This window comes from Antrostomus carolinensis, unplaced genomic scaffold (assembly GCF_000700745.2).
Source record: "Antrostomus carolinensis isolate BGI_N321 unplaced genomic scaffold, ASM70074v2 scaffold10607, whole genome shotgun sequence".
In the NCBI taxonomy this organism is placed as follows: Eukaryota; Metazoa; Chordata; class Aves; order Caprimulgiformes; family Caprimulgidae; genus Antrostomus; species Antrostomus carolinensis.
Window position 1 is genome coordinate 28,787 of NW_010325352.1, and position 11,614 is coordinate 40,400.

General features: G+C 40.6%; 1 protein-coding gene across 1 annotated transcript in view; it reads right to left on the reverse strand.

Moving 5' to 3' along the window:
• Positions 1-11,614, reverse strand: part of LOC104527454 (macrophage mannose receptor 1) — a 31,585-nt gene that overhangs the window by 19,395 nt on the left and 576 nt on the right. Inside the window, exons 2-11 of the mRNA XM_029085758.1 lie at positions 10,048-10,446; positions 8,689-8,859; positions 7,568-7,732; positions 7,140-7,256; positions 6,062-6,205; positions 4,525-4,707; positions 4,189-4,343; positions 2,356-2,469; positions 1,522-1,637; positions 1-113 (exon numbers count right to left, since the gene is read on the reverse strand). Of these exons, the coding sequence (XP_028941591.1) occupies positions 1-113; positions 1,522-1,637; positions 2,356-2,469; positions 4,189-4,343; positions 4,525-4,707; positions 6,062-6,205; positions 7,140-7,256; positions 7,568-7,732; positions 8,689-8,859; positions 10,048-10,446 (1,677 nt within the window). The remainder of the gene's footprint in view (positions 114-1,521; positions 1,638-2,355; positions 2,470-4,188; positions 4,344-4,524; positions 4,708-6,061; positions 6,206-7,139; positions 7,257-7,567; positions 7,733-8,688; positions 8,860-10,047; positions 10,447-11,614) is intronic.

Sequence of the window (11,614 nt, forward strand, 5' to 3'; positions counted from 1 at the left end):
CATCCCCAGTGGCCCACCTGAATGTCCCCTCCTCCTCCATGTCTGAGAGTCCAATCCAGAAATACTTTGCTGGATTGAACCCAATTACAGAAGTCAAAAAGGCTTGTTCATATCTGTAAAGAATAAGTACCAAGTTGATCTACCACATTTTATCTAATTTGTTCATTTCTTCAAACAGTTCATTGCAGCAAATCTGGTAAAGTTAGGGTGATTTGCTAATATGTGGGAAAAGATAAGTATGGATTCAAGCAAGAGTTATAATCTTACCTTTATAGCACTAATTGTTATATAAAATCATTTTTATTTTATATTTTGGTAATGTAAATCATGTTTAGAATTTCGAGTGATTCTATACTCCTTTTTGTACTGCCCAATGAACAATAAAATCCAAACAATACTTATGTTAAAGTATATACATTATTCATTTTCTGTGTGTGTTCAATGTTTTACTGAGCTTTATTATAAGGTCTAGATCTTTAAATCTTGTTAATTTGGGGGGGGAAAAAACTACTTTTATTCTAAAAAGGCTGTTTCCAGATCTGCCTCTTGCAAAGAAAAGGCTGAAAAGCTCAATTCCAGAAGAAAGAAATAGTTCCATGTTTATCTATTGTGGTGGTTTGGGTGGATTCACCCTTTTGCTTGCAGCTTGCAGCCAAACACAGCCTGCTCTATCACCCTCCCCCCCTCACCCAGGGAGTAGGGGAGAGAATTTGGAAAGAAGGGCAAGGACTCACGGGTTGAGATAAAAACTATTTACTAATTAAAAGAAAATGATAATGATAACAACAGTGATAACAGACTATACAAATGAGTGATACACAGTGCTCACCGCCCACTGACCAATGCCCGGCCTGTGCCAGCTAACGATCCCACAGCCGAGACGGTCCCGAACCGAAACCCCGGAAGAGTGAGCCTGAGCGATCCCCGAGAGAAGTGCCCTGTCTCCCGGTCAACCCTGGTTAATATACTGGCATGACGTGATATGAGATGGAATATTTCATTGGCACAACCAGATGCCAGTTTTGGGTTTTGCTCCTCACTGCGCTTACCCCTCCCAGTCCTGGTGCAGCTGTGAAACAAACAGCGTGGCCTTGAGCTGCAGCAACACAAGTACTGTTATCAAAGTTCTTCTCATGATATGTCTGAACTGAAACACTGAAAGTAAAATACTGCTCTTCTAATTACTAAAAATTAACTCTATCCTAGCAAAACCAGGACAGTATCCACCCCTTATTCCATACCATTTACGTCATGCTCAGGTTTCTACCTATATACATACACTCATATATACACAAATATTACTCCCTTAGTTTATGAAAACCAGGACACTATTTATTTTTAGTTCAGTAAGTTTTAAAACAATCTGGCAATTTGGGGTTGTTGGAGGGTTGACCATAAATCTTCCAGCAAAGGAGTGGGTCACACTAGACACTATGAATAACTGCAAAATAAGAAGAGATTTATTTTTGGCCCTTCCATCCTGGCTGCATGTATGAAAGGACAAGAATTATGTTTCCATACCTGTCTCTCACAGTAGCCAGGTAACCTTTGTTTTCTTCACAGATTCGTCTTGCTTCTGAAAATGTTACTGGTAGCTGCCCCACGGAGTAGCAGTAAAAGCCATGCTTCATCCAGCCCTGTCAGTGTCAACGGCAGAAGTGCACGGAGGGGCTGTCAGATTGTGCAGCACAGGACACTTCCAAAAGCCACATTAATACCACACCCCCAAGTCAAAATTAACCTCAGAAGCCATGAGAAGAAACAAAGAGGATAATCAGACGTAGCTTTTGTAACCACAGCTCTGTGTCTTGCCCCTTGATAAAGGACACACAAGGGGTCTTTGCAAGCAGCAAGCTGTGGTTAGGACTCCGAGCTGGCAAGCACACTCACAGACACTTTGCAGCTCCTTGTGTAAAGCTCTGCTTTCTCTTTGTGTAAGTGTAGCTGTTGCAAGAGGCTACAAACAATGTGTAAAACAGCTCAAATATTGCTGCCTCCTGTGGCGGACTGATTGGAACAAGAAGACTGTGTGCAACTCAAGACCAGTTAGTTACAGCATGAAAAACATACTGACATGCTCTGCAGAGGGTGGCTTTTATGGGTGAAGTGACCAGTTCTGCACTAGGAGAGAGCTGAGTGAAGTGCACGTGTAACGGAGGGAAAAAAATAAGTCGATCTACATTTTGGTTAAATAAATAAAAAATTTCCCCATTAGTCTGAGAATTATCCATGCATATGAATTCACAATTTTCTAGGGCTCTACCAAGAACAGTCAAAATAATTTACTTCTGTGATACTCATCATCACGGGACTGAAAGTAAGATGCAATTTTTCACTGCTTTTGTTCACACTTACTTTCTGGCAGCCTGGGTAAGTAACCTCAGCTTCCTCTGATTCTTCTGCCAAAGGTTTTCTTTTACAGATGTAACCGAGTTTTGTTTCACAAGCACGGTCAGCCCAGAATCCATCCTGAGCATGGTAAGAAGAAACCAGAAAGAGAAGTGAAATCTAGAGAAAATCCAAATCCAACAGGAATATTCACCATCCTCATAGAGAACCCTTCTCTCTTTGTATGACTGAGGCTGTTCCAGCTCTTCCTTGCCCTGACACTTTCTCCAAAACCCCCAGACAGGGAATGCAATAAAGACAGTGAGGGCCATATTTCCTCAGAAGTGTGAGGGTGAAGGTGGGTTGTATGTATCAAAGGTTCAGTGGCTGATGAGAGCAGAAAGGAAACACACTGTTCCACTCCAATCTCAACAGCATAGTACTTGTTACAATCATATAACCAGATGACAACAGCAAGGAACTGCTGCATAAATTAAACATAAAATATGAAAAATGTATTAAGTCTTTTTCCATAGTATTATGGTAGGTCATTTTAAGATAGAATTTTTTGTGCCTCCAGTAATATGAGCCTCCAAAGTAGCTTTAATAAACCTATATTTTAGGTGTTTTAATCACAGAATAGTTTGGTTGGAAAAGCCCATTACGATCATCTGGTCCAACCATAAACCTAGCATTGCCAAGTTCACTAAAGCATGTCCCCAAGTACCACATCTACACATCCTTCAAATACCTTCAGGGATGGTGATTCCATCACTTCCCTGGGCAGCCTCTTCCAATACTTGACAACCCTTTCAGTGAACAATTTTTTCCTAATATCCAACCTAAACCTCCCCAGGTGCAAGGTAAGGCCATTCCTTCTTGTCCTATCACTTGTTATTTGGGAGAAGAGACCAACATCCACCTCACTACACCCTCCTTTCAGGCAGTTGTAGAGAGCAATAAGGTCTCCCCTCAGCCTCCTCTTCTCCAGACTAAACAACACCAGTTCTCTCAGTCGCTCCTCATAAGACTTGTTCTCCAGGCCCTTCACCAGCTTTGTTGCCCTTCTCTGGACACGCTCCAGCAAGTCAATGTCCTTCTTGCAATGAGGGGTCCAAAACTGAACATAGTACTCGAGGTGCAGCCTCACCAATGCTGAGTGCAGGGGCACAATCACTTCCCTGGTCCTGCTGGCCACGCTGTTTCTGATACAGGCCAGGATGCTGCTGGCCTTCTTGGCTGCCTGTGCACACTGCTGGCTCATGTTCAGCCTGCTGTCAACCAACATCCTCAGGTCCTTTTCTGCCAGGCAGATTTCCAGCCACTCCTCCCCAAGCCTGTAGCATTGCATGGGGTTGTTTTGACCGAAGTCCAGGACCCAGCACTTGGCCTTGTTAAACCTCATACAATTGGCTTCAACCCATTGATCCAGCCTGTCCAGATCCCTTTGCAGAGCCTTCCTACCCTCCAGCAGATTAACACTGCCTCCCAATTCTATTTTTAGGGGAAACAGAAGAAAGTCCTTGCTCCAAGAATCATACTACACAGCTGTGATCAGCCATGTTGAATGCAAATATTGAGTTACTTCAACCAATTTCAGACAGGACACTTATCATAACTCTTGCAGACCAGACCAAATCTCAGCGCAGTGCACTGCTTTCGGTGCTCCACCATACACCTTCCTAGATCTGGTCTCTAGTTTCCCTCCAAACTAAGATATTCTGAATTAAACCTACTCCCTAAAAATCTTAAAACCCCTGCCCCCTTTTTTTTTTTTTTCTTTTTTCTTTTCACTGATGTTTTCCTTTTCAGGGGCACAAAGGACAGAAGAAACCACGAAAGTGGAAGTGGGATTTTTACCTCTCCCTTCATAACAATGCAGTCTGCCTTATTCCCTGTGTGGACTGGCTCTCCAGGATACCACTTGGTATAAGTCACAGGTGTCCCATCACTCCATTCAAAATACATTTGAACCCTGAAGTCATTTAGACCAATCCACAGTTCATCATCTGGCTCTGGGAACACAAAGGTAATTGTAAGTATGGGTACGTCTTAAAATGGAACGTTTACCTCTCACATCCATTTTGACTGAAGAAGGACTTTTTAAAAACATTTTAAGATCATCGTTACAATGATTAAATGAGTAATAGCAACAATGTAATTCCAGATAAAAAAGTGACCCATGGGAATACTTACTGTATCCAAGCTGTGACACTGTAAAACTGTACTCCTCAATATTATGAATACTCGCCAGGTCTCCATCTTCTTTTCTACAGGAAGACTGGGCTTCTTTCCATATTTTGGGTGTTCTGTAAATTCTATAGCATTGACCTGCATAGGCCACCCATTCTCTGGGGCACTTAAAATGCTTTAAGTCACCTAAAAATTATTTCAAACAATTAATGAGCAGTCCTGTTCAGTGCTTTCTTTTAATCAAAAAAAAAATTACCTATACTGAAATGAACTTGAAATATTGGAGCACATACTGTCAGAGGAGAGAAGCAAAAATCTGAGGATCACAAAGAATAAAAGCCAGATTTTTCCATCCCAGTTGTGCTGGGAACTACTGACACACTCTTTTACGGGATTAAATAAATATTGAGTCATTTAGGATGCAAACTTCCAGGGCACAACTCGGTGTTAAAGCCCCCTCAGTGAAGCTCTGAGTACAGCCATGTTTTACAGAACAGGGTCCCTTTTCCTACATGGGAACTTTATCTTGGTGAATTTTGGAGATTTTATATACTTTTTTCTCTGGAAACACCAGGTGCTCAGAAGACAGCTGGAGCTCTTGCACAGCCCAAATCATGTATCAGAGAGCCCAGACACATTTATGTTATACTAGACACATCAGAAATCCCAGCTGCACAGAAACACTGCATGCTTTGTTAGGAGGCTATTTCTTGGTGTGAATTTAGTATGGCCAACCATTTTCCACTGTTTTGAAGGTCCACAGGGCCTGCACCTATGAAGTAAACTGAAGAGTGCAGGATGTGCACCCAACATTGGCATGTGATCAACCACATTATCCAATGCTCCCTGGACATGGTTTTGACCTGTGCAAACTTCTATTCCCCTCGGTAACATCCAGGCATTGTGTGGAGGTTAGCATTGGTCAGAAACCATTCCCAGTAAGCTGTCCGGATGCAGCCACAATGTACAGGATGCCAGCTACGATGTGCTTTTCGTTCCCCATGACAGAGAATAATCTTATATACTAGTATGTATATAGATGAAGGAGTTACTGTAGAATTAGTAGCATACTAGGAATTCCCAAGTGAAGTAACTGCCTGTCATTTTCTTCACAGAGGTAAGATCTTGTTTGCCTCAGGTGGAAAGGGAGCTCAATTGGGAAAAGGGGTCATACCTATATTCTGAATTTTGCCTTCCAGAATAGAGCAAAAGGTGTCAGAGAGAGCAGGAGGAACATGAACTCTGGCTCACATTTGGTTGTAGAACACATCTTTAGTGTATTTTTCAGAGCACAGGATATTCACCAGTATTTTGTAACATTACTAAACACATAATCCTGCCTTCTTTAGTACCTTGGGATCTTTTCTAAACAATGAGCAACATCTAAACATCATCTTCAAAATGAGGTAGAAAATTAAAGTCTTTTCAGTGTCACCAAGTGCAACTTTTCATTTTGACAATATGCTGTCTTTTCATATGTGGCATCCTCCCAGTATTTCTCACTCACTGCAAAAGTAGCCTTATATTTTGACCAACTTACCTGAGGCAAGAGTGGAGGAATCTGAGGAGGAGTTTCTCTTTTGGCAGATATATCCCAGTTTCTGATCACACACCTGGTTTTCCCATTTGCCATTCCTACCTTGAAAGCTCCCACATATTTTTCCAGACTCCGCGGAGGGATTTCCTTTAGGAAAGATGTACAAGATACAGAGAACCCTGTTGTTAACACTGAAAATTTTCACCTCATCACAGGGGGGAATACACAAGTCTCTTGCAGCTGCAAAGCTACTGTCGCATTATTCTTTAGAGTGATAATTCCCAAGAGAGGAGATGAGGGAGCACCACTGGGGTGGCTGAGAGGGCTGACATTTCAAACATGAGACTTCCTCTTCTTCCACACACTGCTTAAGAAGAAAATCAGTGTGTCTGAAGTACTGAAGCATACAGAAAAAATAACTTCATACAAATACACATTTTATATATATTCCTTATGGAGTGGTGATATTGCAAACAACTCAACATCCTTTACTGTTAAACACTGGACAACAAATGCATATTTAATTCCACAGAGTGCTCGCCCTTTGGATTTCCCTGTAATTACAACAGCTATTATGAAAACACATAACACAGCAACATGCAAGACGGTGACTTAGAACCTAAGAAAAGAGTTGAAACTTAATAAGATAATGTAAATCAGATAAATGTCATAAGCAGTAACTGAGAAGAACAACTGTTCTTTAGAACAAACTGCAATGTTTCTCTCCAGGTTTTTTGCTCTTTTCTTTACATTCCCTTTACATAATGTTAATGAGTTCTTTGGGTTTATTAATACACCTGATAATAAAATTGCATATGGAAAAAAAAAATACAGAACGAGCTGTAGTTTTTTTTAAAAAATATTTTCTTAGATGAGCTATCTGCTTTTTCTGGGAAATTCAGAATTAATGGAGATCCATTGCTCGTGTGATCTCTATTACTGTAATATCCTACCTTTCTCATAATCCCTTGTAACCTGTAAAAATTCTATGAAACCGAAGGAATTAGGTAACAGGAATTTTGGCGAAGGGAATAGAATTTTGCCCCAGACTGTGATTATTGTTTCAGAAAAGTGTGCTTACCTGGAGCCCAGTTTAGGTATCTGAAAGGACTGCCCCCAACCCACTGCCAGCCACTGTCTAGTGCACTGAAAAGACCAGTCCAGAGCTTTGCATTGACACCCAGGTCACTGGTGAGCCCTAAATGGCCAAAAGAAATAAATAGAATAAATTATTAAATGCCTCTGATTTTGTAAGTTATTTAATGAAACTTGCAATAAAATTTTAAAGCATGGAAAAAGTGTCATAGTAGATTTATTTTTAATATAAGCTAGATTTTTTCCACTATTTTAATTTTGCTTTTGTGAGAAAGTGACAAGATTTTTTAAGAATGTAACTAAGACATTGTTTCAAAATGTAAATATAAGTATCTGTGTTAAAAGCTTTTGGACCTGACCCACTTTTTAACCACAGAAGTAATTTTTTTGTTTGTTTGTTTTTTTTTATTTTACCTAATAAATACATTTCTTCATGAGGATCTGTGACACTTAATAATTCTGCATTCTGCTGCTGGCAGCTTTTTCTTGCTTGGTGCCATGTCAAAAGCGACTCTGAGTTTATCTGGTAGTGTGTTGCTGTCACAGGATTTGTTTTCCAAAGGTCATTGTGGATGGTGTCTATAAAACATGATAACAGCAACTTGACAAGATAATCATAATTGCTAATGCAGAAAATAAAATCTTCATTGCAGATTAAAACTATATAACTGTATGATTTGTAAAGTTTTTACATGTAGCTTGGCCCACATATATACTTTCTGCCTTTAATATTAATACTATATTAACAACATAAGGAATTATTTCTCCTTACAAACCTAATTTTTCTACATTCACCTTTTGTTTTTTTGTTTATATAACTCATCTATTTCTCTCATAGTTCAGTCTACATTGAACCAATCACTGATATATTCTACCTGTACACACATATTTCCCTATTCCCTATACAGAAAATCCACATCCATTTCTTGAGACCCCTTTTATGCTCTCCCAGACCTCTCAACATGACAGAAATGACCATTTCCAATCAGAGGTGAAGCAGGGCTGAAGGGGTAGGGTGTTAGTGCTGAGGTTACTGGAAAGTTGTGTTGGGAGATTTGTGGGTGTAAGGAGCACTGGAGCACCAAAGGCAGGTGAAGGTCACTGCCCATGTCCTGCAACCTTCCATTTCCTTCAGCCCTCCTGTTCTCTGATCCATCCTATGATACACAGCTATCTCCTGCTTCCCTGTATCACGTTCCTCATCCATTGCACTTCTTTCCACCTTTCACTTGCCCTGACTTTCTTCTCACCTAGTCCTAAGGTTTTTCTCTTCCTTTTTCCATCAGTCCCAGTCACCACCCTCACACTCCTCCATGTACCAGTCTTGGGAGCACTATAGGACTCCTCCTCATCTCAGCTGGAAAAACAGTGAGAGTGAAGAGCAGATACCTCATTTTATCATTGCATAGCTCACCAGTGAACGAGAATCCATCTGGCTGTTCAATGCTACTTCCACATCCAAAGGAGAATTTGACCATGAGAGAGGATTAAACTTTTGCTTAGCGCCTTTGCTGAAATCTTTATAAATAAATTACCTTTTAGTGGACAATTTCCAAAAAGTTGGTCTTTATCAAAATCTGAAGAAGTTGCACACCAGAGAAGGTCTGAATCACCCCGAGGAATGCACTCAGCGTACCATTTACCATTGAGCTTAAAAGGGAACACACAAGGTGCACCAAAGGCATTTCCTTCCAGTGTATAGATGTCTACAGAGAGAAATATAGAGTAATAGTAGTCAGTTGGTATCAGATGTTCACGACAGTGTCTGCTCATAGGCAGCTCTCCAAGGACACAGCTGACTTGTGCAAGAGCTCAACACATCAGTATTTCATTACTACAAAGCCTTCCAAGGCTCTTGTGCCAATTAGACATGACTGTGGCAAGATATTCAGAATTAAGACTTTTAAACACTTATTTGGCTGTCAGACTAATTTCTGTCTAATTTTTTCTTTTCACTGCTATCTGGACTACTATGTCGGAGGTGCTTGTGACTCAGCTTCTCCCCTTGCATACATACATCTGTCTTCTGATTATGTTTAGGATCTTTTTTTTTCCCCCCTGTATGGCTGAAGATGCTTGGAAAGGAGATATCAAAATATTTCATTAGTCTTCATAAAAGGAAGTTTTATCTTAAATTTGCAAGTGACTCTGCTGGGAAATGACCCACCCATCTCTATGAAATCTAACTGAACAAAATTATAACAAATAATTCCAGCGGGACTGTTGTGGGTCATGGCAAAAATTTCATTTCTTGCTACTCGCTACCAGTGAGATGCTCATTCTACATAGCCCAAGAGGGATAACAATGCAGGAAAAGGAGATCTGACTCTCCAGTGATCCTTTGTCAGTGTGTTAGGTCTTATTGCCCCCTAAAGCATTAAGCACCATTTTTCCTTTTCCTTTTTCCTACTTTTTCTTTTTGTTGGGCCTGAGAAACACCAGGCAAACACTGTTAAAAGTGGATTGCATCTACGTCAACTAGAGAGTAACTTCTTAGAGATAGTACATGGTCAAACTAAGTAATAGCAACAATGCAGTTAAATATAACACAATCACCACTTCTACAAATTGATCAGACATATTTTGAAACAGTCATAGATTTCTTCCCACTGTTTGTATAGAATGTACAGAAAACAGAATTCCCATTCTCCTTTATGATTACATGTTAGGCTTTTGTTATTTTGTTCTTTGATTTGACAGAATTGCACTTCCGAAGTTATGCAGAAATGTATGAAGTCATATTTGCCTTGCATTTCTACTCCCTATTTGTTGGCAGCTCCACTACTGATGTCACTGTAAGAAAAGGGTCACTGCATGACAAGCAGGTGGTGGAATGCTTTGTAAATAGGGGCAGCCAAGTTACCTAGAAACAGAGATTAATTTTCAGTACTCACCCTCATAGCGCTGGGAGCACACGCTGCCTGCGGTTCCATGGATTTTCCACCTGCTCCCTTTGCCCAATAATTTGGACAACCTGATTTTCTTCCCCTTCCCTTTGCCATAGTTGAAAAATAAATCCTTGCCATGGGTTGCAAGTGTCTCATTTCTACATTCCCACCACTGGAGCTCATTCGTCCTGTTACAGGATTCCAACGTGACAGCAGCCTCCTCGTCCTTGGTGAGCACTCCCAGGCACAGTTTGAGCGCCATGCTCAGCAGCTGCGTGGCAGAGACCCACCTGAACTTTTGAAACTCGTTTTTCTCATCACAAGTGGTAGTTATGACTGAGCTAGAGTTTTGAGCTTCAGCGCAGAGCTTGCTGTCTTCATTATAGATTGAAAATATTCCACTATCTATAAAATAAAATGAAAACGTAAACATCTGAGGAGAGATTTTGGAGGAGCTGTCAGTTACTTGCTATTTGACAGTCTGCTACAACAAAAAATTGAATATATAGAGCCCATAGAGGAAGAAATCAATGGAAGTTTATCATCAGTATAAAGGATATTTGTCAAAATGTTTCTTAAGATGCAAGCAACACAGAAACTGCAAATATAGCTCTTTCAAGAGAAATTGCTCTTCTTCCCATCCCTCCTTAAAGAACACAATACTTAAAATGCCATTCAAAAATTACCCCTATTAAAGGCAATGATTTCTTCAAAGTTCCACCACAATACTGTATATTAACCAAGCTCTAATTTTGCAAGTAAAAGGACTTTTTGTTTTAGAACTATTAAAAATGTTTTACGTACTCAAAATGCAATTATTTTTATATTTGGCCCAGAATGATGTTGTGGTTTTCAGCTTGTCAAGCAAATGGGGCATTTTTCATTTCTGGTTAATTATTTTGGAAATTTTTGGCAACTGTGCAAAAAGTCATTTCTTCACAGAGTTCTACTTGTGAGTTTCTCAGGAGGGAAGCCACAACTTGCAGCATCATCACTTCATTTCTGAGCGCAGCTAAGCTAAGTATCCTAGGTGCCATTAATAGCTACACTTGTAAATATAAATGTGAGACACTGCACAACAGGGTTGCATTTCTTAAGACCAGCTTCAAAAAAAGGGCACAACTTCAGCCTGCTCCAAACCTTGACCATTTTTGCAGCTTGCCTTGCATCCCTTAGCTCACCTCTAAGCAACAGCAACATCATCCATTTCACTCTGCTGAGCCATTGAGCTTTACTGACAACAAGGCTTCTTGCCAGGGCTGTAATAGTTAAATGGGGCTTCATAACCCCCCACATCTCATAGCTGCCAGAGAGTGATTGAACCGCCTCAGTGATGTTTCTCTGAAAGGCTGCAGACCTGAACAAGCCAGGTGGCATTTCCCCTGGCACAGCTCTCCTGCTGCAGCAGCTCTTCAGAAGGTTGGCAGAGGATGAGTTAAAGCCACTTTGGTCTTGCCCAAAACCATGCACATAAGAAATTCCCCTGTAGTAGATTAGATCAGTGTTGTTGGCTACTCCCTGCTGCCATTCAAGCAATAGCACTGGACTCACGCATTTCTCTAACTGGGAGCTT